The sequence below is a fragment of the Chinchilla lanigera genome, unplaced genomic scaffold, assembly GCF_000276665.1.
Source record: "Chinchilla lanigera isolate Chin_1 unplaced genomic scaffold, ChiLan1.0 scaffold00097, whole genome shotgun sequence".
NCBI lineage: Eukaryota > Metazoa > Chordata > Mammalia > Rodentia > Chinchillidae > Chinchilla > Chinchilla lanigera.
The window spans coordinates 8,179,638-8,207,237 of NW_004955498.1; the positions used below are offsets into that span (position 1 = coordinate 8,179,638).

The 27,600-nt window shown below is 57.6% G+C and overlaps 1 protein-coding gene across 7 annotated transcripts in view; it reads left to right on the plus strand.

Moving 5' to 3' along the window:
• The first annotated feature begins 6,359 nt into the window (after positions 1-6,359).
• Znf185 (zinc finger protein 185 (LIM domain)) overlaps positions 6,360-27,600 on the plus strand; it is a 62,914-nt gene continuing 41,673 nt past the window's right edge. For 4 of the 7 annotated variants that reach the window (XM_005406456.2, XM_013505544.1, XM_005406461.2 and 1 more), the window contains exons 1-11: positions 6,360-6,501; positions 17,907-17,984; positions 18,143-18,266; positions 18,617-18,682; positions 19,842-19,880; positions 19,971-20,048; positions 20,564-20,653; positions 21,332-21,418; positions 22,473-22,556; positions 22,909-22,947; positions 24,409-24,510. In XM_005406456.2, coding sequence (XP_005406513.1) covers positions 17,951-17,984; positions 18,143-18,266; positions 18,617-18,682; positions 19,842-19,880; positions 19,971-20,048; positions 20,564-20,653; positions 21,332-21,418; positions 22,473-22,556; positions 22,909-22,947; positions 24,409-24,510 — 743 coding nt within the window. In that variant the 5' untranslated portion in view covers positions 6,360-6,501; positions 17,907-17,950. Of the gene's footprint in view, positions 6,502-6,890; positions 6,963-17,906; positions 17,985-18,142; positions 18,267-18,616; positions 18,683-19,841; positions 19,881-19,970; positions 20,049-20,563; positions 20,654-21,331; positions 21,419-22,472; positions 22,557-22,908; positions 22,948-24,408; positions 24,511-27,600 lie in introns of all 7 variants that reach the window. The other 3 variants (XM_013505543.1, XM_005406460.2, XM_005406463.2) reach the window with 3 other exon arrangements.

A 27,600-nucleotide genomic window follows, 5' to 3' on the forward strand; every position in this document is an offset into this window, starting at 1 on the left:
CACTCGGAACTGGAAGAGGCTGGGGCCCCAGCAGACAAGAGATGTGGAGGAGTACAGGAAAGGAGGAGCACGGACGATCCTCTGTTTGTAGCCAGCGGAGAAAGCATAGAGGAAAACAGCTCTGGCTGCTTAGCGAGAGAAGACAGTGACACAAGAGCAGACGCCAGGAGACAAGGCAGACTGGGATGTGGTGGCAGCGGAAGTGGCCGGAAGTGTTCAGGTTCAGGATAAGTTTTGGAGGTCAAGCCGCAGTCAGCGCTTGCTGAGTGGTTGGATGTGGGAGGTCCCACTGATTCTAATGAAGACAGAGGGACAAGAGGTTTGGAGGGCTTAGAATGGGAATCAAGAGTTTTGCTTTCATTGTGGTTAGTATGAGCAGACCCTCAGACATCCATACACGAAGGCCAGCTCACCCGAGCCTCAAGACGGGCGAGGTTTTCATCCATGGACAAATTAGCCTACCCCAAGGTAGGCTGGAGGGTGGGGGAGGAAGAACGTAGCCTGCAGAGGGCTGCAGGAGGACCTTGCTTGGTGGAGGGCCTGGCTTCAGTTAAGGAGGAAGTGGGGCTCACAGAGCGGCACTGTCCCACAGGGCTTTCTGTGATACTGGTCACCTCCTCAGTCTGTGGTGACCAACACAGTAGCCGCTGGCCACACTGGAGGACAAGACCGAGCACTTGAGATGTGGCCAGGGTGACTGAGGAACTGAGTTTTTAATACTAGTTCACTGTAACTCGTTGAAATTTCAGTGGCCGCCTGTGTGGCCTGTGGCTGTTGTGCCGAATAGAAGTCTAGAGATCAGTGTGCTCACAGGCCCCACGGCCTGGGGTAGGACGGGTAGAAGAGGCAAGGGAGGAGGGGTAGAGGGCAGGGCGCTGGGAAGACTAGAGACATTTGCTTGAGTTCATGGCCTCCAGGCACAGGTTACTGCGGCCACATGCTGTGAGTTCCCAAGCTAGTCTGGTCCTTGCGATGAGAGCCAGCTTTCCTCAGGCGGAGAAGATTTGAATTTCCACCTTGGCCAGAAGCATCTGGGGTAGAAGGAAGAGAAGGAAGACTGCGGATCTGACTGTGAATGATGATCGTGCTCAGATGAAACCTCCCTTCTAGCCTTTCAAAGGCTGCTGACCTGGAGGGAGTTATGCAGCTAAGTACCCAGCAAGCCTTCTGGAAAAGGCTAATAAAGCAGCATAGGCCTCCGAGAGCGGAGTCACAGCAAGTTACCTTGTGCTGTGAGGAGAGGTTGGAGAGTTCCAGGGATCTGCTGCCTTTCCCCTTCTCAGGTGGTGTTTCGCGGTGGGAGGGCAATGTTCAGGCAGTGGGAGCAGATCTACAAGTCCTGGCACTGGGCAGCTTCTCAGGTCGCTCTGGCCGAGGCAACCGGTCAGACCTCACAGGGCCCCTGAGTCAGGGTGGCCTCCCTCGCAGGACGCTTTGTCCATAAGCCGGTGCTCACATGCGGCCTGCAGCTCTCTGCCAGGTGCCCCAGCCCAGCGCCCCCATACAGACCCCGCTTCTGAGCAAGGCCTAGCTCACACTGCCCAGTGGGGCCCAGTCCTGGAGCCAGGGCAGCAACAGGGCCTCCAGGGGCAGGGTTAGGCTGGGCTCCAGGGAGGAGCTTCCAGCTGGGGCCAGACAGCCTTGGATTCCCTACGCTGAGAACAGGCCGGCCGCCCAGCAGCAGCTGAGCTGAGCTTAGGGGATGGGGGGCGCTGGGCAGGGAGCCCACTATCTCCTCCTCATGACTTCCCTTCCTCCTCATCCCAGGAGCCTCCCTGCCGGCCAAATGTACTAAAACTCCGGAAAACCATGGCGGGGAGGTTTTCCAATTAGAACATTCTTTTTCCAATCTGCAGATGATTCCTAAAGCAGCAAAACACCATTTTTCAGGGCATGCAAGAGCCTACGTGCCAGCAAGGCCTTGACTCAGCTTGGGCACTCATGCTCTGAGGGCAGAGCCTGTAGCCGCATCGAGCCAGGGACAAAGCCCAGCTGTGTTCTGGGGCATTAGGTCACACATGCTAAGACTCAGAGGAGTGCTTCCTGGGCTTACTCAAAGTGGCGGATTTGCAGGGCAGTGGGGGTCCAGGCACAGGGCCAGAAGGTATTAGAATGTAGTTCCTCAGAGGAGCTGTGTGACCTCTTTGTCCCTTGGCTGTAAGATAAGGCCACTGCTCTCAGTGGGGTCATAGTCCATGGAGCCAGCAATCCCCAGTCCTGCCGCTGCCCCTGGCTGCAGAACTGCTCTGCCTCCACTGCCACCAGACGGAGCCGCTCCGGTTCAGGACTAGAGGTGCCGGTTTCTGGGCAGGATGGGGGTGACCGTGCAGCGGGATGTGTGGCAAGTGGCTGTGTGTGTGCACAGCAGAGAAGGGGGCCACAGCCTTGTTGTCGGGGTGTAAGCTGGGGCATGGTAAGGGCTCCAAGGGCAAGCTGGTGGGGCGGGGGCTCACAGCCGCCGCCTTAGACCAGCTCCTAGCAGGGCATCTGGTTGTAGACACAGGGCTCAGGCTCCTTTGGGCCCATTATGGGTGCAACCCACCCGGCTTGGGGTGCTCTGCCCCCAGGGGACCCACCCTGCTAGGAGTCAGCAAAGTCACCCAGCAAGTGGAAACTGGTTGATGGGCTTAGCAGGATGAGGCGGCAGGGCGGGCCTCTGGAGGGAGGGAGGGAGGGAGGGGAGGAGGGGATTAGGGTACAGAAGGAGCCTGGCCCTCCCTACACATGAACCTGAGCACCCCAGCTCCCAGCCAGCTGGGTGGAGACTCCATCCAGAGCAACTAGAATGCCAGCTTGGAGACCTGGCTTCTGGAGAACACCAGGTGCCTCAGCTGAGCCAGGCGCTCTTGGTTTGGTCCTGTTCTCTGGGCTTCTACTTCCTCATTTGTACAACTGCAGGGTTCAGGCTTCTTTGTTTCCAGTCCCCTCTGCTGCAGGGACACTGCCTGGGTCGGCCATCTTCCCCTCCCAAGCCTGGGCACTCTTCAGCTAGCCAGGCTTGCCTGAGTTACGTCCCCCTCCACACCTGTCACTTCACCTTCAAGACCTCTTGCCTCCTTTGGTAGCCCACCTGCCACACCCGCCCCGGTCAACCCCACTTCCAACCAGCACCTGTGCCCTCAGAGCAGGGCCTTGATTGGAATGATGCCCAGTCCCTGCGAGGCGTCCAGACTTGGAGCTGGAGCTAGGGACTAAGGCATAAAAGAAGAACAAAGTGGGCAGGGCAGGGCTACCAAGGTCAAGCCAGGAAGCGGTAGACCCAGCAGCCACCAGAATCTTGGACTAGAGTCCCAGGGAGGTGCAACGGAACGTTCAGGAAGGAGACACCAAGGCAGCTAAGAGTGAGGACGAGGTCACCCGGTATCCCCAGGGAGGAGATGCCATACTAAGCACAGGGGGCATCTTGTGCAGTGTGCTCGGCGGTGTGGTGACACTCTGTCACGCGGGCAGGTCTGGTGTCTGAGAGGGCTGAAGAAGCCAGTAGGAGCCTGGTGACTGGAGGGCGCCGTGGCAAGGAGTGGGGATGAAAGCATCGCTGGGAGATTCTGTTGGGGCAGTGAACAGATGGGCAGGGCAGGGCCGGGCAGGGCAGGGCAGGGCAGGGCAGGGCAGGGCAGTTACTGTTCGAGTCAAACCCGTTTGCAGGCAAGATCAGCTGCAGGGCCTGGCAGCCTGGCCAGGAGGGAGGAGTTGGGGGGCTGGTCTTCGGCTGGAGTTGATGTGACAAATCTGGCCTGGGCAGGGGCTGAGTCACCTGGGACACAGGAGGAGCTTGAGGCCTGGGGACGGCTCAGCCTGGGGCAGCCTTCACTGGCCGGCCATGTCCTTGGACACTCACTCGCACTCTTCAGATAGCTCATCCTGGCTGTGGGCTCTGGAACAAGCTTAGCCTTTCCCGAGGGCGGTCTCGGGAAAGAAGAGCCTGCCTCTTCCTCCTCCGCCTCTGACGCAGCACAGTGTGTTCTGCATCCTTCCTCTTTAGGCTAAAGCCTCCCGAGGGGAACAGGTGGCTGAGGGCCAGTGTGATGTACCCGATGTCCTCGGGGGTAAGCTTAGAAGCTAGGCTGTCAAGGCAAGTCCATGGCCACCAGTCGCCAGAGTGGGGCAAGGGGGGCATTCGAGACAGATCTAAAATGTCGGAAGCAGAAAAAGAGGCAGAGACGAACTGAAGCGGTTTTACATACAACCCCCACCCTCAGAGCACTTGGGCCATCCTTTCCCTGTCGGAGGAAGCCCAGAAAGGAGGGGGAAGCCAGGTCCAGCGTCTTGGCTACCCCTCCAGCCCACCTTCTGCAGATGCTGCGAGCTCGATGGGCTGGTCTTCACGGCTCAGCGATGAATCCGACGGGGCCCTGTCCTCCCAGAGCTCACCGTCTAGAAGAGTGAGGGGCGACAGCCAGTGTCTCTGAGGGAGTGCACAGAAGGAAGTGCGCATCTTACCAGAGGTTGGGCGAGGGAGGACTCGGGCTGTTCCGTGAAGTCTGGAAGGGTGACTGAGTGCACTTCTCAACCATGGGATACGGGAAGGGCATCGGAGAGTGTGAGGACCTCCAAATGATATAGGGAAATATTACAACTCCCAACTTGCTAGCTATCTGACATGCGGAGTTCCTGCTTCCCAAAATCGAAGAATGAATTCTGAGGAACAATGGAGGTGAAGAGTAGGAAATATTTACTGAGAGAGACACAGCTCTTGTCTGAGAGGGACAGGAGCAGACCCTGGAAGTGGGTTGCTCACGAGCCCGCTTCTTAAAGTTTTATAGAGCAAAATCACAAGGTGGGCATAAGGTGGGACACAACTATGGGCAGCTAATAAGACTCCAAGTGCAGTTGCTTAGGTAATATTGATCCAGCGGGGAAGCAAGTCACACAGCAAGTGTGCACGGAAAGAACAAGGACCTTTCCTGGAAGGGGCGGGTCAAGGAGGTCCTGGTCACCCTCCCAGGCGGTTGATGCTATGTAGAATATTGATCACAATTGCCTATCCGTCTGGGAGGCATGTAGGTGTCCTCATTCCATCTTTGTCTTGAGCCCTGGCCCTCAGCGAATGCTCCTCCACCCATAGCTGTGATGTGTTCTTATCTTCTGCACTGACTCCTTCCAGGGCCTAGCCTGAATGACTGCCAATAATATTTCTACCTAACTTAGCTGCCTATAATACTGAAAGTAAGTGCCCTGAGGGGCGAGGACACACAGTGGATTCAGCGTACAGGGGACTGTGTGGGTGCAGTGCGGCAAACACAAGGGAACGCTTGGGTCATCTCGAGGAGGAGTTTGGCTTCCATCCCGAGAGCAATGGGAGGCCACAGAAGACTTTGAGCGAGGGAGCACTGTGGCCAACCAGCGCCTGTGAGCTCCTCAGTGACTTCCGTGTGGACACTGAGTGCAGAGGGAGGTGAGCCCCAAGGCAGGGGAGCCAGCAAGGAGGCTGGTGCTGTGGGCCCGGATGCAGCAGAGGCCCCTGGGCTATAGGATTGGCTAGACCTGAGGAAGGAGGACCTGTCAAGTTCCATTCTTTCGATGGAATTATCTTGATAGGTCAGCTCTGGCCAGGTCAATGCCATCTGTTAGGGTGGCCTAACTGTCCCCTCTGCCCGGCCTCCCAGGGCATGTGAGGAGGATCACTTTGGTGGCCTCCATCGCTGCCCCCGGCCCACTGCCTCGCATAAGGTAAGGGCTCAACCATCAGGAGTGCTACTTAGCACACTGCATTGGCTCCAGGGTCTCCATGTGTCTCCTGCCTCAGCCTGCCAGGTGCCCCATTTGCTGTGTCGTGGGCGCACAGGTCCCCCAGGATGGCCTTCCCTTGTGAGGGCCTCCCGGCACTGCCGGATCTGCTCCGTGGTCACTTTCTTCTTCTTCCCCCCGCCTGGCCTCGAGACTTCCTGCATGATCTCAGCCACCAGCCCCCCGCCCCTCCCCGCTCTGTCTGGGATCTCCATCTGTAAAATGGATCTAACAACAGTAGTTCTCGGCGGAGTTAAGCCCACATCATCTGTGCAAGTCGTTGGCCCCTAGCCTGGGCCGGATCTGTCGGGCGGGCAGGGCCGCGAGCCGGCGGCCAGGGCCCCTCACGTGGCAGCCGCCGAGCACGGAGCACTGCACGGTGCGGGAAGTGCCGACCGCGCCCGACCTTCCGCGGCTCGCCCCGCGGCGGGGCACCGGCCTCGGTTTCTCCCACAGCCCCGCGGGGCGGGCCTGGGCAGGGGGGGCGGGCCGAGGACACTGGCGGGAGAATGTGCGGAATGTGCCAGGCTCCTCTACCTACCCCAGGAGAGGGCAGAGGAAGGGGGCCGGCCGAGGGGAGGGGCGAGGGGCGAGGCTCCGGCGGCCGGAGAAAACCTGTTTGTTCTCCTGCGGGCGGAGCCCAGTCCGTGCCTCCTCGCCTCCCTGCGCGCTCCCTGCTGCGCCCCGCGCCAGCCGCCCCATCCCGCCCGGGCGCAACCCACCCGAGGGAGCCCGCGCCCCGCGCCCACCCCACGAGCCGGGCACCTGCGCCAGGTAGGGCTGTCGAGTCTCCGTCAGACACGGCCTGGCGGGGAGGCAGCGAGGGCTACCCACTCCGTGTCCTGCTGGGGACAAGTCGGGTCCTGCCTCAGTTTCCCTTCTATAACGCTCAGCCGCTGCAAGCATTCCTCCTTGGGTTCCCTCGGGGAGGCAGTTCTCTCAGCTTCCGCTGTTTCCACTGTGAGCAAAGGGACTAACAGAGGGGCAGAGGAGGCCTGCGTTGCTAAAGCCGGTGGCCCCATCGCTGGCCTGGTCCTCTGTTGTCACCCTTCCCAGAGAAGACCCTTTGATGGTTGGCCAATGGCAGGAGGGGGCAGGGCAATCCAAGAGTTGCTGCTGCAAAAACCAGGCAAGCTCAGGCAAACCCGGTGTCTATTCTGCAGATGAGAAAACTGAGAGCCAGGGGCTGGCTCACCAGAGAAGCTGCTCAGGGGCTGGCTGGTGGCTTGAGACGGGTATGTGCTGGGCAGAGGGTGATCTGAGGGAGGGCTAGGGGAAGGGAGCTGCTGCTGCTCAGACAGAAGGCGCCGAATCCAGTGTCTCTGGTGTTATCAACAGGATCTGCAGTGCCCCGGCTCTGTGGCGCAATTGTTTTGATGGGGGCAGGGGGAGCCAAGAGCCCCGTCCCCTTTGGAAAGGCAGAGTGATACTTTGCTTCAGAGGTAGGCAGGAAGCCCAGGTCTTCCTGTCTGCTCTGTTAGTTCCGACCTGGGGGTCCAAGTGGGCAACACATTAGGCCAGCTCCTGTCCAGGGCGGCCCTGCACTCCATGAGGCTTCGAGGTTTGGGACCTCAGCGCGGCTGGAGGAGCTGTGTTCTCCCTGAGGCATTGGCGCTCAGCCCCAACCCTGCATGGTGGAGTGGCAGCATCCCAGGACCCAAAGCCCTACACTGAAGCCCGAGAAGGAGCCTCTGCCACCCCACTGGCCGGGCACTCCTCAAGGCTCCTGACACTGATCTTAGTCTTGCCTTAGTCTCATGGCCCTTTGGACTTCTGGTCATGGTGCCTGCTTGGGGATAGGAAGCAGGGACCCACAGGCTGATAGGCTTGAGCAGTGGGGAGGGGGCTTTGAGTTAGAGAGCCCAGCACTGTTCTCCTCCACCTTCCCAGCTGCACATGGGTGCAGAGGGATGCTGAGGGAAGTCCGGCCTCCTCAGAGCCTCATCTGAAACAGCAGGGCCAGCTGGGATGCCAGCAAGTGGCCAGGACACAGATTCACAAACCAGCGTGGCTTTCTGGAGGGCTGTGGTGTTTGCGCCTTTCCTCACATCATGCCAGGGCATCAGGAACAGCCATCTCACCTGCTCTGCCCGCTCCTTCCACCAAGTACCAGCGGATGGAGCTGGTAGAAGGAACCTGGTGTGGGCACAGGCACACAGTAGGTGCCCAAGATCTGTTCACTTCCATGACTCAGTGACAGGGGTAGCCTGTGACCACACAGGGTACTATAGCTCTGCGTGGCATAAAAACATAAGGGGCTCCCCACGCCGGGAGCAGGGAAGCAGCCCTGGCTGGACAGGTCAGGGCAGGCTTCCTGGAGGAAGGGAACGTGGAAGGAGGAGTTGCTCTGCAACCACCAGGTCAAAGCTTGCATATCCTTTAGGGTTGCTTGTGTCTAACCTGAGCAGTGAGGGCTGGAAGAGAAATCCACCCCACATCATGTCCAGAAGAGTGGCAGAGACAGATGGGTCCCTCAGTAAGGAGCAGCCGTCCGAAAGGAAATGGTAGCAATGGTTGTCTCACTTTCTGCTCAGCTCAAGTCCAGATTCCAGACGGAGCGCTCTGGACTGAAGGGTAGTGGGCCCAGCTGTAGCCAGAGCCCCACCTCACCTCCCTCAGCCTGCTTTGTGTGCTTATTTTTCTGCCCAGTGCCCCTGCAGTCTCCTAAGAGAGGTCTAGCAGGGCAGGAACTCTGGGCCCCCGGCACTGGGCCTGGGCTGGCCGAGGTAGGCACCAGCACCTGTTCCCTGAGCTGTCTTTAGTTACGTGCCGAGCAAACGCCCCCAGTTCCAGCCCAGTGCATCTGCCTGCCTCCTTTCCCACTCACACTTCCACAGGTCACTGATCCCTTTGGTCTGCATCTTGCTTCAACCCGTAGCCTACACAGTGCCAGGTCACCTGTAGTACAAGCTGGTCTTCTTGCTGAGCCCTGGGGCCACTTCACTGCCAGTCCCCTGGTGGCATGGGGCAGGGCCAGTGCCTGGGAAGAGGAAAGCTGCTTTCTGGGGCTCCACTGCTCTGAGCTTTTGCCCCAGGCTTTTGTACCTCCTCTGCATCCATCCCTGCTATAGCCCCAGACAAGCGACTGATGCCAGTGCCCTGGGCACGGGGGACTCACAGGGGAGCAGGGAGATGAATTGCTCAGGGTCTTCCAGCCAGTAGGGTATGTGGCAGGGGAGGCAGCACCTAGGGAGCCAAGTGGCTCGGAGGATACCATCGAGCTGTATAAACCTGAGCCTGCCATGCCACCTCCTGAGGTCTCACTTCTGTGTACGGAAGGGTGGCTGATGCTAGGGGCACACTGCAGAGGCCCAAGCTCTTCTGTTTTGTTTTCATTTTTGTCTTTCACTTTCTTATCTTGAAATAATTGATAAGTCACAGGCAAGTTGTAAGAATAGAGCAGAGAACTCCTGAGTCCTCAAGGCTGGGGACACAGTCCTTTCCTCATGCGGGGCTGTGGAGGGGGCAGGAGATGGGGTGGGTTGGGTCAATTCATTTTCCCAAAGGGAAACTGAAGCACAGAGAGGAACTTGCTGAAGTCCCATTTGAGGCCTACAAATGGAGCCAGCTTCGCTTCTCTGCAAGACACGTGGAAGCATTTGACGGGCACTTTCTGCTCACTTTCCCTGTCGGTTGCTGGGGTACCGGCATGACCAAGAACTGTGGGGTGCAGACAGGAAGTGGGAAGGACAGGGCTGGGTGGAGACTGGAAAGGCAAAGGACAGGAATGACCCTTTGGGTGTCATTCTCCAGGACCGATGTTCAGACTCAGACCCAGAGGTGGGGAGACTGGAAGGGATCTGCAGTTTAAGCAGATGACCCAGGGCATTTGCCTGCTGGAGGAGCCCAGAGGCCACTTTCAGAAATGCCGGGTTTTTCCCATGAGGAGCGTGCTCATTCCCCGTTTCTGGAGCGGTTGGGAACCGGGGAAGGGCCTGCCCAGGCCTAGAGTAGGAGGTGGGCATTCTGCACTCACTCATTAATGCCTGCTGAATGCCCCTCTCCCCCTCCCACCAGGGCTGCCCTCGGGGCTTCTGCTGGAGGCCTGAGACGGCTCCAGAGAACACCCGGCCTCCAGGATCACAGTGGGCCGGGCCAAGCTGGTGCTCGTGGCCGCTGGTGGTCCCCGGTCTTGGCCCTGTCTGTGCGCACGCCTCAGGCATTGCGTCTAGCCCCTGGCCCTGGCCCTGGCCCTGGCCCTGTGATTGTTGGCTCAGCATGCCACTTTCTGATGACTAGGTCGGTTTCCCAGAGAGCTTGATGTGGCCCGGGGTTGCTATGGAGAAAAGAGCTACAAGGATTCCAATCACAACGACGGGAATTCCAGCTGAAAATGCTTACATCAGGCGCTGCTCGGTTCTGGCTGCGGGGGAAAAAGCCACAACAAAAACCGAAAGGCAGGGCTTGCTTCACCACTCTGCCCGCAGGAGCTCCTACTCATTCTTTCATACTTTAGGACCCAAGCCAAGGGCAAGGGCGCCTCCTTGGGAACTGCAGACCTCTGGCATCGTCCCCAGAGCTGGTCGCCCTTTCTCCAGGTCCCGTCTGTCCCCAGGCGCTAAGCCAGACCGTCAGCCTTGGGGAAAGGCTTGCTGCAGAAAGGGAAGCGTGGCCCTGGGCAAGTGCCTTTCCCCCTCTGGGCCTGCGCCTCCTCCTCCCTTACCAGGAAAGGCTGGCGCTAAGGGAGCTGGGAGCCTGGGCTGAACTTGAGGGTGAGAAAGACGGAGGTGAGGAAGGTCCAGGTCTCAGGAGAGGTGTGGTTTTGTTGGAGCATGTGAGGGGCACCTGGGTAGGTCTTCGTTTCCTTTTGATCCTCACCTGTAAGTAGGACAAAAGCAGGTAGCTTTGTTGACTAGCTAATGTTACTCAGGGGCAAGTGGGGGTGACTTCCTGTCACTGATCCTGCTCTGGCAAAGGCTGAGCAGGTGGCAGCTGTGAGGATGTGCACTATTCCAGGGGGAGAGGGGAAGAGAGAAAGAACTGGGGTGGGGTGGGCTCTGATTCCTGAGCCCCTCTGGCCCCCGTTGGCTGCCTAGTCTGAAGATGGCACAGCACCTCTGAGAGACTAAAACTGGCTTGGGATCTTGGGTCTCAGACTACAGAGACAACTGGGGCGTGGGGAGTGCTGCTTGTTATGGTCCTGCTGGTGAAGTGATGCCCTCGTAGCAATGGGAATAGCTCCCGTGGAAGGCTAGGGTCCTGTTTGGGGTGACAGGGGAACCTGCTGTCCCCAGCATGTTGGCCTCACCCAGACCCTCCACAGAGACATCTCAGAGGGCTCTGTCCAGCAGCCCTTGCTGACCCTTGGGACCCAGCTACCTCTGAAGTGGCCCAGCACCCTGAAGCACGTGCTTGCATGCAGCGCACTGAGGGCTGAAAATAGACTCAGGAGGAATCATGGTCCCTGGCGGTAGAGGTGGCCACGGATGCCCTTTCCCTGCCAGGGCTTCAGCCGCCCCCCCAACTACTTTGACAGGAAACTAGCCCACCTCAGGTGTCTTCCTCTAGGGCAGACGCCGAGAAGTCTAGATTGTGGGGTGCTGGAGGTGGGGTGGGCAGAGGTGAAATTCCAGACTTTCATGCAGAAGTCATTTACCTATGAAGCACATTTGCCAACACCACCCCCGTGTGTTCTTTTTCCATATTCCACTCTCTCCCTCCGCAACCAAGTTTCTTCCAGCTCTTTTTTCCACTTGGTGAGCCTCCTTCCTGCTGCCTCCTTGGCCTCCAGGCAGGAGCCCCAGGAACTGGAGCTTCCTGGGCAGCTCTGCTCCTGGGAGACGCACCCAGGCTGTGGCTCCCAACAGACCAGGAAGTCAGACGTGATCCAGCTCCTCAGCCGTGGCCCTGCAGCCGGGCCCTGCTGAGGTCTCTAAATCATCCCCCAAGAGACCCCTCCCCCCACTGCTCTGAAGACCCTCTCTCTCCAGGCATCTCCAGGAGCGGCAGTGGCAGCAAGGTTCCTCTTCTGTCTCCTCCTGCCAGTGGAGAAACTAAACTGACTGCTCGGAAACTCCAGGGCTGGAGCCTGGCAGTCAGAATACTGTGAGGCACAAGGCCTGGCCACAAGAGGCTGCTTCATAAAATGAGACGTTTCACCATCCCAATCTCTTTTCATTAGGGGGTACTGGAATTGAAGCCAGGGGCACTCTACGGTCCCTGAGCTACGCTCCTGGCCTTTTCCATTCTTTATTTTGACCCAGGGCTCTTGCTGAGTTGTGCAGGCTGTACGTGGACCTTCGATGCCCCTGCCTCAGCTTCCTGAGCAGCTCAGATTACAGGTGTGCCCCACTGCTCCCGGCCACGTGAGCCCTTTTAGCCCCCAGGAATCATGCTTAGGTCAGCCTGGGAGCAAACGGAGCGGGCTAAGTTCAGGTGCTGAGAGAGGACTGGACGAGGGCGCGTGAGCAGGGAGTGGAGGGCACGCCCCCTTATGCTGCCGTGCCTGACTTGTGCACAGGTCCCTGAGCCTTTCCCAGCCCAGCAAGTGGATAGCTATAGCCCGGCTTTGCACTTCCTGCTCCAGGAGGAACCTGCACTGGAGCCAGGCCTCTCCCTTCTTGCTGGGCCTTTGTGGCCCACGCACCCAGAGCGACCCTGTTGCTCCGTGATGTGCAGGTGTGCTGCTGTGAAGCCTACACCTTCCCCAGGCGGGCAGGCGCAGGGGCTAGGGAACAGTTTGAGATCATGCCCCAAGGCCACCATCCTCCCACTGGTGCAGGTTAAAGGAGAGCAGACGAAGCCTGTGCTCTAGAGTGCCGTGCAAGCACTTTCAGACAGAGCACCCCTCAGACGTGGCTGGATGTCGGCTCAGCAGTCGACCCTTGGACTGGGCAGCTCTGGTCTTGAGGGCTTCACCCCAATGCCCCTTGCTGCACCTGTGTTTGGCCAGTGGGCCGTAGGCTCTGCTTCCTTATGCTGGCTCCTGACCCATACCTGAGAGACCCACCCAGAGCTGAACTGTGCCCTGTGCTTCCAAGAGAGAGACAGAGCTGTTGTGATTCCCACGAGCCTGGCTGCTCTAAGGGCCCATGGGCTGGTCAGGCCAGGGATCAGGCCCCGCAGGATGTCGTCAGGCACAGGGAAAGGGAGCTGGGCTTCTTTGCAGCTCCTGGGTGTGAAGTGGCATGAGCCACCTTGGGAAAGAAAGCCTTCCCCTTGCACCTCTGCCTGTGGCACGCCCACTCTTGCCTGCCCACAGGGGCCAGTGCCCAGTGCACACAGACTCAGACAAGCCGCCCCCCATCTCCTGTGTGTGCACCACCGTTGGGTGCTCCTGAGAGGCAGTGCCGAAGATTGTTCTGCTCCTCCTCCCTCCCACTGCGCCCAGGAGGTCCCTGCCTGGCAGCAGCACCCCTCTCTGCACAGCTTGGGCACCGTCTTGTTTTCCTACCACTTGGTCTGGGAGAAGGTGATCACTCAGCCTCTCTCTCCCCTAATTAGCGCAGACAGCCGGTGCCAGGGGCCCGGGGCCCTGGGGCCTGGGTGGGCCCAGCCAGTCTGAGGGTGGGCTGTGGGTTAGCCAGACTCAGCCTGCTGGTTTCTCTCTCGCCTTCATCCTGTCTTTGGCGAGAGGCCAGCCCTTCCCAGCTGTGGTGGGCAGAGGAGACGCAGGAAACAAAGGGAGGGGCTCTCTGTCCTGGGAGCAGTGGCAGAACCACAGTGAGTGACGGTCCCAGGGTCGGGTGGCACTCACGGCCCCAGACAGCCACAGAGCCAGATATCCTTCCATGCCCATCGCCCTAGTGTTGTCCAACCTTGAACAGGAGGCCTGGGCATGGCCAGCGGGAAGCCGGCCCCTCAGTCGGCCCTCTTCATCTCACTCCCCGACGCAACTTCCTTCTCTGCTGCGCTTTCTGCTTCCCTCCATTGAGTGCAGTGTGACGAGGAGTGAGACTGGGCTCTCCCTGAGCCAGGGAGCAGTGACCCAACTGTGTACGTGTGCATGTGGCGGGTTCTATGAAACTTTCTCTGGGTTAAAGGTGACAGGGTGCCCTCTTCTGCTGCTTCTGTCTTCGTCTCTGACTCCTCACCCACCAGCCAAGCATTGGTGTCACTGGCTTTTGACTCCCCCGAGCTCCGTCTAGCATGTGGTAATCTGTGCACACCAGCTTTCCCTCTGTTAGCCTCTGAGGACACCCGACTTGCTATGGCCAGGAAATCAGGCTCCTTACAGCCCTCTCATTGGCTCGCCACTTTTATGTAGCCAATCAGGGTGTGGGCTCCCTCCCTAGGAGGTTGCTGGGCAGACTTTTCAGAAGTCACAGTAGCGGGAAAGTGGAGTGGGAACACTCATTGGCATTCAGAGCCATCTAAATTCACAGAGGACTGTCCCCATCTCCTTCATCCAGCCCAGTCAGGGGCAATTTCTCTGACTACTTTCCTCTCAGCCTACCCGCTCTGAGAGACATCTGCAGTGTAAGGTTTTGCTCTGAGTTGGCGCTCTGTAGTAGGGTCACGTCTGGTGGGGCTCCAGGGGTGTGCCACGAGGGAAAGCTGGTGTGGAAGGTGTCACACAAGTCAGTCTTTCCTTTGGTGGCCCGGACCAGGCCCTAAGCAGAGTGATATAGCAATTATCAAAGAGTCCGAAATTGTTTTCCAGTCGAGGTAGAAAGGGAGTCTGTGGTACTAGAAAGGTCAAGCGAATGGCTGATGTGACTAAAAATGTTCTCACGTGGGCCATTTGGGAAATGAGGATAGCCACCCCCATTAAGCCACCTGTGCCATGGGATGGGAAATTCCAGACAGAGGCACATGCTCTACCTTGTGGGGTTTCCTGCCAAGAGGAGACTCAGGGAATGGTCCTATCGGATTGGTGGCTCTGTGCTACTCTGCAGATGAGACCCAGGCACAGAGGGTGGGAGTCCAGCCCTGTAAGACCACTCAGGGAACAGAAGCAGAGATTCACGTGAACAGAGGTCACAGTCTGTGAGACAGCTCTGACAGGGCGACCTCTCTAGCCATCAGGGCTGATGGGCTAGGGTAGCCCAGGTTCACAGACCAGGAAGACTAGAAGAAAGGGTAAGTGGCTGGAGGTGGAACATTGGCTCTTCACCTTCTAGAAGTGAGTGGGACTCCAGTCTCAGTAGTTTCTCTCTCTCTGTTCCCTCTACCTTGGATCTTAAGCACAAGGTGTGAGCAGAGAGCTAGTGTGTTGGGCTAGGTAGAGAGTGCAGGGCTGTGGGCAGCGGGGACCACTCTCCTCTGTGGAGTTCTAGGTTGCATGCTTGGAGGCCTCGGCGACTGGCCAGGCTCAGGGGCCAGCTCAGGCCTGAGTGGCTGGTCCCAGTCTGAAGAACCCTTTCCTCAGCAAGGAAGTTCACTGCACAGGCCAAGTGCCAGGTGGCTGGCAGTAGCTGTGCCTGGGCCACCTGGATCTTGTCCCTTTGCCCCAGGGAGCATTTTGTCGAGTGTGTGTTGGGTTAGCAGGGCTCCTGCATAGGCCAGGACTCAGATCCCTGGGAGTGAGGTCCTGGGCCAGTAGCGGCCCCTCCCCAGGCTCACTGTGGTCACAGTGAGGCGAGGATGGAGGTGGGCTGATCGCCTGCGGGTTGCAGATGGGCTGCCTGCCTCCCAGGCCTGATCCTGGGCTGTGTGCCTGGTGCTCACTTCAGAGGTGCGTGCTGGGGGCCGAGCTTCTCAGCACCTCCCAGGGCCCCGTCAAAGGGATCTTCTGGCAGTGTCGCTCAGAAGCGGGTGCGGCCTAGAGGAGGCCGGCAAGGCTGGGAAGCAGACCCTGGTGCTTCTCCCAAGGCTGCTTGAATTCCCTTCTGCTGATTACTGCCTTAAAGGTGCTGGGAGGGCAGGTCCCATGACACTAGCTGGGTCTTTGAGTACTGACCGATCATGCTCATCAATGCCAGCTATCCTACCACCCAGGTGCTCTGGGCCTGTGCACCTTTCTCTTGCCTGAGGAATTTGTCCCCAGTCTTAGAAGCAGTGGGACTCCATCAAAAGGTGAATGTGAAGGGAGAGCTGCTGGGACCAAGTGGGATTAGGGGGCCCGTGAAGGTTGCGGAAGGGCGACGGTGCAGATAAAGGCAGGAAAGCCAGGGAGGAGGACAGAAGCAATCCCAGCCTAACCCAAGCCTGGAGGGGTGGGAATAGGGAAATGAGTGAGAAGCCAGCGCTCAGGCTAGAACAGGGATGCGAGCGCCATTTGTTAACCTACCTGGTAGAGGCTCGTCTCTTCAGAAGCTTCCTGTCCCAAAGAGCTATACTATTCTTCAGTCTATTTTGCCAGTGACCTTAATGACCCTTCAGATTTACTGTCCCATCAAGAAAAGAAATTTGACTTCTGAGCACAGCCAGGCCTGAAGGAGAGATACTGATGCAAAATACCAACCCTGGTCCTTGTCTGCCACGTGTCCCTGTCCCTCCGGCTCAGCAGCTGGCAATAGCCACTCTGCTCATGTGCGTACATTCCGCACATGTGTGAGTGTGACCTGATTCAAGAGGTGGGCTTGTTGGTTGTGAGCTGGCAGGAAACTTCTGGCAAGGTGTGGCTTTGAGGTGCTCGGCGTGGTGGGGAGGAACCTAAAGAGCAGAGGGCCAGGGACTGAGGCTGAGAGAAGGCAAGGGATTCTCCCAGTCACAGTCAGAAGCAACAGGGGACGAGGGGCCTAAGATCTCAGGCTGCAGGGCCCCCACACAGGCTCTGATTGCACCTGTGTGCCCAGCCACTCTACAGGCTGACAGGATGGGGACAGTTGGGCTAGGCAGTTGTTAGGTCACCTGTGGAATCATCTCTCCTCAACAGGACTCTGCTGGGCACGTGGGGCTCCTGTTTGCTGTGATGAAGTGCCATTCCTGTCACGCAGCAGGTGGCAGACCCTGACTAGGAAGGCTGCTCTGCACCAGAACTGTGATCGCACTGGCAGGCCCTGCTTCCTGCCATGCCCGCACACCTGAGCCCCCAACCCCTCCCTTGAGGGCCAAGCTCATCTGTGGCCACTCAGGGCAGCTACGAGACCTTTGTCTCCCTATGGCTCTGGGTTGCTCCCTACCTGGAAAGCTGGCCTCCTCGACTCAGCCCTCATGGCACCATGAAGGCCCCAGAGAAGACCCCTTACTGGTCCCACCCCACAGGCTGTAGAGGGGACAAAGAAGGAAAACCATTCTTGTACTGGTTGGAGACCACTGCCTGTCCCCCTTCCAGCAAAGAAAAGAGCTCTTCTCCAACTGCCCATGGATTTTTCCTGTTCTTACAGCAGCCCTAAAATTATACCTTTAAAAGCTTATTTCACAAATGAGCAAAATGAAGCAGCCCACAGAGGTTAGCTGACCTGCCAAGGTCTTTCCAGCAGCTTCTAAGAAACGCAGAAGATGGTTCAACCCCAAAGCAGTTGCTTCCCCAAGCACTTGGCTTTCTCCCAGGCCACCTGGCAGCACTGAAGGTGTTCTGCCTGAGATGGTCTCCAGCCCCACCCTCAGAATCCCCGGGCACCGGTCCAACACCTCCCCAGCCCCTGGGACACTGTGGAGGCTCTGGGTCCAGCCATTAGCACTCTTTGGAAGGTTCGTAGTCTGCCCTTATTAGTGACTCACTTGAGTAGACAGTCCCTGGCAGCCTCTGAGCAGCCCTGGGCAAATGGGTGGGCATATCACCTGGCAGTGACAGGTCCAGCGAGTGCTTGATCCCTGGCTGCTGTTCTCCATTTGGGAGCCCACTAGCTCTTACCACCCCCAGTGCCCAAAGGCAAGTCTGAATGACCTTTGTGTGCTAGGGACCACATGATGATCGAATTAGTCTGTTTTATGTTACTATAATGAAACACCAGCAGATGGGTACTTTATAGAGAAAAGATATTTACTTAGCTCCCTGTTCTGGAGGTTCAGAGGTATGGGACTGGTGTCCGTGTGACTTTGGGGAGGACCTCTTGGCTGATGGCAGGAGAGCATGTGAGAGACAGAGCTCACATGGTGAGACAGGAAGCTGCTGAGAGATCGGGCAGGGCCAGGCTGGCTCTTTGAAAGAACCCACTCCCACAAGTGAGCCAGGGTCCTGTGAATTCCTTCCTAAGTCAGTGACCCAGTGACCTAATTATTGTCTATTAAGCTTTGCCTCTCAAAGATCCCACGCTGGGAACTGAGCTTTCAACGTGGGAGCCCTGGGGGACAGACCCCATCCACACCATAGCAGTGACTCGCAAGCCATTCGTGTTTTCCTGTATCTCCAGGAGCCCCGCTGGATCGACTGAGAAGGGACTGGTAGAGCAACGCCATGAGTATCTCTGCTCTGGGAGGCAGCCCCAAAGGTGAGGCCTGTGCCCTGCCCTCGTGTGCCTGCTGGACTCTGAGTGCAGCCCTGGGAGGCCACTCACGAGAGCCTCCCAGGCAGCAGGGCAGGAGTGGCATGTTGGGAGGGCTGCACGGGACGCCCCCTTTTGAGGCTCTTTGGCCTTGCCCTTGCCAGGGAAACCTCTGCTGCCAGGAGAGGAGGAACGCAATAATGTCCTCAAGCAGATGAAAGTACGCACCACACTGAAGGGCGACAAGAGCTGGATCACCAAGCAGGATGAGTCTGAGGGCCGCACCATGTAAGTCTAGGGTGCCAGGAGGGACGGGACGGCAGCAATTTCGAGGGCTGGTGTCACGACCCATGGGGCCCAGCTGTACCCGGGAAGCAGAGGGGAGGTCAGCCGGTCATGGGGCCACAGGCCAGCCGGGGGTTCAGAGCACAGGAAGGCTAAGGGCAAGCCCTGAACAAAGGCAGAGCAGGGAGACCCAGGTGCCAGGGCATGCGGGCCCATGCACAGCTGTGGAGGTGGGCGGGGAAGAAGGTGGGGTGCACATGGTGGCACTCAGCAGGCAGCTTCACAGACGGAAGCCGTAGGGTACAAGTGGCGGAGATGGGGGAGCTGCCTTTTCAGGACCCCTCTTTCCCCAGTGAGCTGCCCTCGAGCCGGAGTCGCGCCACATCCTTTTCATCACCTCGGGAGGTCTCAAAGGCCAGGTAAGAAGTGATGCCCTGGTGGCCTGGAGGTGGGCCTTGGGGACTCGGCTGCAGCATGGGCTGCTCCCCGTGACAGGGAAAGGCAGGCAGATGGGTACTCACACGTTTGCTCCAGCTGTGCCCTAGTGCACATTGTGCTGTTTTGAAGACATTTCATGTTTTGAAAGACATTTCCATACAGTGTCCAGGGGGCTCTGAGAAACCAGCTTGCTCCTCACCATGCTGTTGGCAGTTGGTGACAGCTTCACTATGGATGCTCCTCAGGTGGTGGTAGAGGTGGTGACAGCACCTGAGCCACTGGACAGCCTCCAGTAACTATGGGCCTGCCTGTCATCCCTTAATGACTCAGTGCCCACAAACTGCCACGTCCCGAGGTCACGTCCCAGGCCCTTTCCTCAGGGGACTGATATCTATTCGAGGGACATAGGCATAACCCATGTAAAGAGACAAAGGCAAAATAGAGGCTTGCAAATTGGGACAGGTGTTATGGGTAAGGCTGGCAAGGTTTGGGGACCGCCTCATTTAGAGACAGTCTACAACTCACAGAGCTAGTGGACTTCAGAGGACGCAGTTCTTAACTGGAGCTTTGCTTTGGGGTGCATTTGGAAACGCCACCCTGAGGCGCTGGGAATGAATCAGGGTGCTGCCCTGGCTGGCTGAGGCCCAGGCTCGCCTGAGCCTTCCTGGAGGACACTGGCTGTGTGGGAGAGGAAGCCAGGCCTCCAGGCAGGGAACCTCTGGCCTGAACCAGGTCAGCTCTGGGAGCAGAGGCCAGGAGGGCCGTCAGCAAGCAGGGCCGAGAAGAGCTCCCCCTCGAGAATGCCAGGGCTGAGGGAAGCTGGACTTTGAAGGGGACAGACACCTCTGCAGTCATGGAGCATGCCCTCCTGGGGACCTGTTCAGAGTCAGGGCCGCAGTGAGCCTGGCCATAGAGGAGTCAGCTGTGGGGCACTCTTCCCGGGGGAGAAGGGAAGAGGTGGGGCAGAGCTGGCAACTGGGCTAGGGACGAGGAGGCGGCTAAGTCCCCTTGTTTCTGCTACCTACCCTGGGACCCCCAGAAGCCAGCTGCTTTGATTGTATTCAGGGGCAGGTTGAAGTAGGGCAGCCCGGCCCTCCAGCGAGGCCTTGCTTCCCTTTGCACGCCCGTTTCCCTCGGCAGGTCTCCAAGCACAAGGGCGTCCACTGGCTACATCATCCGGTAAGTGACTGCAGGACCTTGCCTGCCTTCCTACGCCACCTGTACAGCGCCCTGACCTCTCAGCGTTGTGTCTTCTGGGCTCTCTCGTAGGGGAGTGTTCACCAAGCCTATAGACAGCTCGTGCCAGCCCCAGCGCCACTTCCCCAAGACCAATGGGGCTCCAAAAAGGTATAGTAATGGGTGGCTCATGGGAAGGTAGCAGAGTCTGGTCCAGAGTCGTGTCAGAGAGGGCCCTGCCTGTCCGTGTCGGAGAGGGCCTCTTCTGACTGGCTCTGGCCAGTGAGGCAGAGAGGCGCAGGGAGGGGACAGGGAGGGCCATGGCCCAGACCCGGCAGCTGGCACCATGCACTTGCTGACAGCATGGATCTGTCCAAGCACCTCGGCATCAGGCGGAAGTGGGGCTCCATCAGAAAAGAAAGGTCAAAGGGGCTGGGGGATAGGAAGCAGACACACCCAGGTGAGCCCCACCGGGCTCTTTCCTGATGCTCTGCTGGGGCTGCCTATGTGCGCACATGTGTGGGCGCGGGGCTGCACTGATCAGGGACCCTGGCAGCATTGAAAGCAAACTGGAAAAGCTCCCACTACCCTCAGGCCACGTGTCACATCCCTGGTGGGTCATGTGGGCAAATGTGGAGGTGAGGGGGGCCTGTACGTGGACTCATGGACACTTCTTAACTTTCCAGTGCTGCTGGTCTGACGAAAGCAGCTAACACCGGTCTTCCCCGTTCCCCCATCTCCGGCTACAAGATGACCACGGAGGATTACAAGAAGCTGTGAGTATGCGCTTTCAGACCCAGCTCGGTCCCCTCCCCTGAGGGACAAGCCCAAACACTGGGTCTGCTGAGGGCAATGGGCCACTTGCCTCTCAGCACAGTCTGGGCAGAGCAACTCCCATGAGCTTGATATCCCCTGCCAGGGGAGCTGTGGCCCGGAGCCCAGCAGAGGGTGAGGGAGCTGGGCTGGGGTCCTGATGATCCTCAGGGTGTCACTGGGCCTGACAGTCTATTGACCTGGGCATTTTGTGCCTAAATATGAACTATTTCTTGGGTATAAATCTTTGGGTTCCCCCTAGATCTCCCTCTGAAGTCCCTTTCAATCGCCCCACCCTGGTTGACCAAGGAAGGCGACTCTGGACAGGGCTGTGGGTTTGTGCTTGCCATGCCTAGGGGCCCCACCTCTTGATATTGTTGCGCCTTGCCCCTATTATCCGGCATAGCGGAGCAGCTGGCAAATCTTTCTAGGGGATGAGTGGGACTCGAACTGGGTCTTGAGGGGCAGCTAGGATTGGAACAGGAGAGAGGAGCACTGGCTGTCACAGAGAAGGAGGTGGCCAAAGGCCTTGATTCCAGCGTGTGTGAGCGGCATTGGACATTAGGTGCTGAGGGTCACAGCCAGTGACAGGGAGCAGAGGGTAGGGCAGGTGGAAGAGTCATACCTCTCCCCTCCCCCAGGGCACCCTACAACGTGAGGCGCAGCTCCATATCAGGGACTGTGGAGGACTTGGAGGTGCCCTTCTCTTCGGATGAGCAGAAAAGGAGGTAACGTGCCCACTGTGGGCATCCCCATGGTGGGCCAGAGGCCTAAGCCTTTTCACACTGCTGGAAGGCATTGTACCATTCAGGTGACAAAATGCATAACGCATGGGTCCTTCAGCAGTGGCTCATGGGGTGTGGGAACAGGTGCTGTCCCGTTGGTCTCAAACCCACCCAGCTCGGGGCACCCCCTTAAAACCTTCCATGGAGTTGAAGCTAGCTGATGTAGCACCAGGAAAAAGCTGGATTCATAGGTTCTGCAGGACTTTCTATTGGTTTGCTGAAAGAATCCTGGGAAAATTGAACAAAAGTAGCAGAGTCAGGTGCCCTGAGAGAGGCCACATGCACAGTGGCCTCTGTGTGTGTGTGTGTGTGTGTGTGTGTGTGTGTGTGTTGTGCATTCAGAGTCCCGGAAGACTTTGCATGCTAGGCTCTGGAGTTTTGAATGTCCCTCACCTGCCAACTAAGGCCCAGCTGTGAGCCAGTGTCTGCCAAGCCATCTGTGGCTCAAGAAACAGTGGCCTGTGCTGAGGGGTCTGGAAGATGGGCGATAAAGGAAAGAGTCTGTGGTGGCAGAGGTCCCAAGCCTGGCTAGTGTAGGGCAAAGAACCAGGAGCTCTGGTGCTCCCTGGCATCAAACGTCTGCTCTGCCATCTACAAGGCATATGCCCTTGGGCAAGTCACTAGAGCCCCAACCTCAGTGGCCGAGTCTATGAACTGTGGGGGGAAGCAGCTCCTAATCCCCTGGGTGGGGAGCATCAGGGAGGCTGGGTTGGGATGGTGGCACCCAGGCCAGGGTGGGCACAGTGCTCATGCTCTGCAAATGTGGGAGTGGAGCAGCTCCACCTTGCGCTCACGTTGTAGGGTATCCTGGGGGCGCGGAGCATGAGCAGGTCCCTCATGTGCCACACTTCCTTTGAAGAGTCCTCAGAGCAGATGCTCCCTGGGTTGAGATGCTTGTCTCCCTCAGCTTCCCTGGGTGGACCCAAGTGGACCTGAGGACACCCCAGGCCAGGCCAGCGGAGTGTGTCCAGTTTGACCCCACCCCATGCTGCCCTAGGTCAGAGGCTGCGAGCAGTGTGTTGAGAAAGACCGCCCCCCGGGAACATTCCTACGTCCTGTCGGCAGCCAAGAAGAGCACCGGGTGAGTTCGCTGCAGGGAGGCCCTGCAGGGCAGGAGGCCTGGCCCCCGAGCCTGGCTGAGCTGGGTCACAGCTGGCTCCATACTCAGGAGCCACTCCCCTCTCCTTGGGGTGCCAGTCTTCTTTGCCAGGTGGAAGGGTGGGTGAGAGATACCCCGACTGAACTTCCTAGCTGGACCTTCTCAGACTCTGAGATGCATTTTCTATAAAAGACAAGGTAGGACTGCTAGCATCAGCGCAGCTGAGGTGCCAGGGCCAGGAGAGAGACCCAGGACCCTTTGGGTACAATGGGTTAGATGTTACCTGTCCGTGGATTCTGCCCAACATGGTGCCTTTCTCTTTCCTTTCCATTAGTCCTACCCAGGAGACACAGGCTCCATTTTTTGCGAAAAGGTAAGTGGTGTTAAGGGAAGCTTTGGAAGCCTGTTGCTGGCCTCCTGTCACCAAGGTAAGGGGCAGGGGAGGTAGGGGTCGGTGACTGCTATCCTTGAGCAGGCAGAGTTGGGAGAGTCTGCTCAGGCTTCTGTCTGGAGGTCACGAGAGCTCCTGGGGGACTGTAGTGGCCCGTGCAGTCCCAGTAGCCAATCTGGTGCAGGTGGGAGCCTGACTGCAAACATTCAGCTTGTGGGTGAGTTCTTCCACTTACCACCCGCCCAGGCTGGGGCCTGACCCAGGACCAGCACCAGGGCCACTGAGAGACATGCCCTGGGAGGTGACTGTAACGTTGGAGATGGGTCCTAAAGGATAAGCAGGGTTAAACAGAGGAGAATCACCCTGTCAGGACACTGTCCTTAGTTGCCACAGGGCACCTTCTGAGGGAGGAAAATATTGGAGGGAGAGTGAAGAAGCTTCTGGAAGGCTGGATTTTGTGGGCCTTTAGTTGGGTGGAAAGGGAAAACCTTCAAAATATGGTGTCATAACAACCTGAGAACTGAAAACCGAGGAGGAGTGAGTGTGCCAAGTGTCCCAGGCTGAGGACCTAGGGATGCCAAGGCCAGAGGCCGCAGTGGGAACAGTGAGCAGGGGGTTGGCAGCACAAAGAAAGTGGCAGAGAATGGTGTGTTCTTACCGACTGTATTGGGTTCCTGGAGCTGCTGTAACAAAGCCCCACAATCTGAGTGGCTTGAAACACGGAAATTGCTTATCTCCTAGCTTTGGGGACCAGCATCGTGAGATCAGTGCTGGCAGGGTTGCTTCCGTCTAGGGGCACCGAGGGAGAGAGCATCCCAGGCCCTCTCGAGGCGGCCGGTGGCTGCTGGCAGCTCTTGGTGTGTCTTGGCTTTTCTGCAGCACTGCTGTCTGTGCCCCTGTTTCCACATGGCCCTTCTGTGTTTCCGTCCAGCTTGCCCTCCTCACAGGACATTGGTCTTGGATTTAGGGCCATACTGACAGCCCGGAGATTTGGCAGCTGACCAGAATCAAAGTGGTGGTAGGGGAAGGTCAGAAATGTGTGTGTTAATAGAAGTCCATAAGCAAGTGATTTGAATTTCCAACTGGGAACCACTAGCCTAGAATCCAGCAGAAAGTTATTATCATTAAGAGCAGTAGTGGTAGTAGACGGGTGTGTTTGTCGTGGAGAACTTGTGCATGTACACGTTGCATCCTCACCGTTTCACTGTGATTTCATTATATCCCCTTGATTACATCTCCAAAGACCCTATTTCCAAATAAGTTCAGAGTCACAGATTCCAGGGGGACACGAATTAGGGGGGGACACATTCAGCCCAGTACACTGTCCAAATCCTGAACGAGAGTGGCTGGGCAACCACTCGCTCACCTCAGGTGGCTATCCCTGGAGGCACGAGCGTCAGAGGAGCAGTACGCTCCAAGGCAGCCGGGAAGACCCCAGCACAGTTTCTCCTCTGCCCACAGGATTGAGGTGGTGGATGAGGATGGGCCTTCGGAGAAGAGCCAGGAGCCACCTGCCCCAGCACTGTCTACTCCTGGCTTGAGCAGGTAGTCAATCAGGTGTCTCTGCTGCCATTCAGTCACTGGAGGGCTTCTGTAAGGCCACCTCCCTTACTGGGCCCAAGGGTCACTATGCCCACATGCCCAGGGACAGGATGAGGTGCTGAAATCGGTAAGGGCTCATCTGGTTGGATGTCCCAGGGCTGAAAGAAGCAAAGCAGCCCGGCCTCCAGGGAGGGAATGCTTGGCTCATGTCTGTTTAGTACTTATCTGTGTCACCTTAACCCTTGCACTACTGAGCTTGGTGGTGGAACAATACCCTAAGAGAAAGTACCAACCTTAGGGTTTTAGAGTGGCTGCCTGCCATCGCTGAGCTGCTCATGGCACTCCTGTAAATTGGCCAAGTGCAACGAGCCCAGGAAGGAGGCTCACATGTGCCTTCTTTGCCAAGCTGGATGGAGACAGAACCAACGTGGATTGGGCAGTTGGGACCAAGTGGACGCTGTGTGTGCCTGGCCCTGTGGGAGCCAGGGGGCCAAGTGGGTGCCAAGAGCTGCTTCTGGCCTGTGAGCTGGTCAGATGGTTTTACACTGGCCTGACTGGTGGAGCCTGCCGACCAGGGTGGGTCTGGCAATGGGGCGACAGGGCAAGGGCTGGCTGAGTACAGCTGATGTCACTCCAGGCGGGGCTGTGATGTGCCCTGATTTCTGAGCCCTGGGTGTCCAGGCAGATAATGGTGCTCTCTTGTCTGTGGCCAGAGAGCATCAATACCTCCTTGTACCTCGTGCCGAATGCTGCAGGGAGCGCCACCACTCTGTTGTTGCTGCCTGGATTGAGCACCGTCCCAATCCAGGCCTGCTAAGAGCTGTTCCTCCATGCCACCTGGAAGACCCCTGAGGATAGAAAGGGAGCGTCCCTGCTGGCCACCGTATGGGCTGCAGGCTCCACGCGGGCTCTCCCAATTCCATTTCGACTCCCAGACTTGAGCTCCACAACCACCACCCCGGGGGCCCGCTCTATTTGTCTGACTCTCCATAAGAGTTCCACCCACAAGAACCTTTGAGGATTTGGGAAGGAAGGTTTCTGAGTTCCTTTCCAGGCAGTACCTAGGGGACTTGGTGATTGAGGGGATGTAGGGGCTCGGGCTGCTGCAGCAAGGTAGGATGAACTTGGTGGCTTAAACAATAAAACCTTATTTCCTCATAGTTCTGGAGGTAGCAGGTCTGAAATCAAGGCATGGGCAGGGTTGGTTTCTCCCAAGACCTGTGTCCTTGGCGTGTAGACCGTCATTTTCTCCCTGTGTCTTCGCATGAGCTTTTCTGTGTGTGTCTGTGTCCTGCTCTCCTCTCCTCTTATGAAGACACCAGTTATACTGGGTTAGGGCCTAGTAGCCTTAGTGTACTTTAATCACCTCCTTTGAAGCCCTGCCTCCAAATCTGCTCCAGGTGTGCACACTATCTGAGGCGCTCGGTCGGCACTTGGAGACCTAAGTCATCCCGCAGCAGTATACATTTCTCATTTGCCCTTATTTTTTTGAAAAAAAAAAAAAGGCAATGGATGGTTTCAGATACCCTTTAAGAGATAATGTAGGCTGTCCTTATGTGGATTTGAGAAGCATTTTAACATCTATTCTGTAAGGTTCCTGTGGATGGTCAGTACCCATCATCTGGCTATCATGGCAAGAGGGCCGTCTTACTTTCCTAAGGCTGCTGTAACAAATACCCCAAATTGGATTAGCAGAACTCCGCCACGATTGGAGATTGGAGGGACCAATGAAGAGCTTGACTGCTCAGTCTGGCAAAGAACAAGCCTGGGCCTTGGTCACCGCCTCAGGTCTCTAAAGAGCTGGGGGGAGGGGCCAAGTTGTCTTGCATGCCCGAGTAGCCAAGGATGCGTAACTAGGTTATGGAACGTTCTAGACGACACAGTTGTCTCACCACAGGGCACCTCCTCCAGGAGGGAAGGAGTCCCCACTCATCAGAGCTGTGCAGTAGCAGCTGCTTAGGAAAGCTGAGCACGGGTCCAGTCTCCCAAGAGGAAGCTCTGTTTGGTGCTTCGGGTACTTCTTCCTTCAGATTCTGTAGCCACAAAATATTTGAAACCAATCCTGGCTGTTTCCAAGTGAGCTGCTGGCTGGTCCTAACACTGGGCAGCCTTGTCTGATCCATCCCCTCAGGCACTGCACTGGGCCGGGCACCCCCCTCAGTGCTGCATGCCCAGCTCCTATCTGCCTGAGAAGCCCAGCCAGTGGGCAGCAGTGACTCAACCACGCTGTGGGGGCAGAAGCAACCCAGAAAAGGCCGGATTGTCCTGCAGTGGGAGAGGAAGCATCGGCATTCTTGTCCCCAGGCACAGCACCCCCTCCCCGCTATGGCTTCCTCAACTCTAGTCCTGCCCCAGCTGCCTGCCTTAGCTCTAGTCCTGAGGTCAGTTCCTCGTGATTCCCTCCCGATTTAGATATCCCCAGCCCGGCTGCTGCCCATGCCTGCTTTGGCTACACTTCCTTGCTTCTCTTCCTCAGGCAGCCAGTGTGCAGCGCCTCCTGGGCTCTGGCCTTAGACTGTGCCCCCAAAATGCTGCCTGACAGAGTAGATGGGGAGCAGTAAGAGTAGAGCTTCTCTTCTCTTTTTTTTTTTTTTTTTTTCTTTTGAGGCAGGGTCATTGCTATGTAGTTCAGCCAGGCTTTGAACTTAGTTTGTAGCCCAGGCTCGCCTCAAACTCATGGCAATCCTCCTGCCTCAGCCTCCTGAGTGCGGGGATTACAGGCGCGGGCCACCAGGCCGGCAAGAGTGTAGCTTCTGACACAAAATATAATTCTGGTTTTGCCCCAAATTGGCTGTGTGATCATGAGTAAGTCTTCTCACCTTTCTGTGCCTCAATTTCCTTGTGTGGAACGTAGGGAGAGCAGTAGTACCTGTTTCCCAAGGCTATCCCAAATAGGGAGTGGGATAAATACCTTGAAGGTGCTTAGTGCAGGGCCTGGGCGCTGATATCACTGAATGCTCCTATTAACAGATTTGCTGATCCGCTGATCTGCCGGGCCCTTCTTGCCATGCAGGAGGAGGCCAATATTGCCACCCACTGGTATCTGGGGGAAATGCGGCAAAGGACAATGAGAGGGACTACCCGACCTACCCG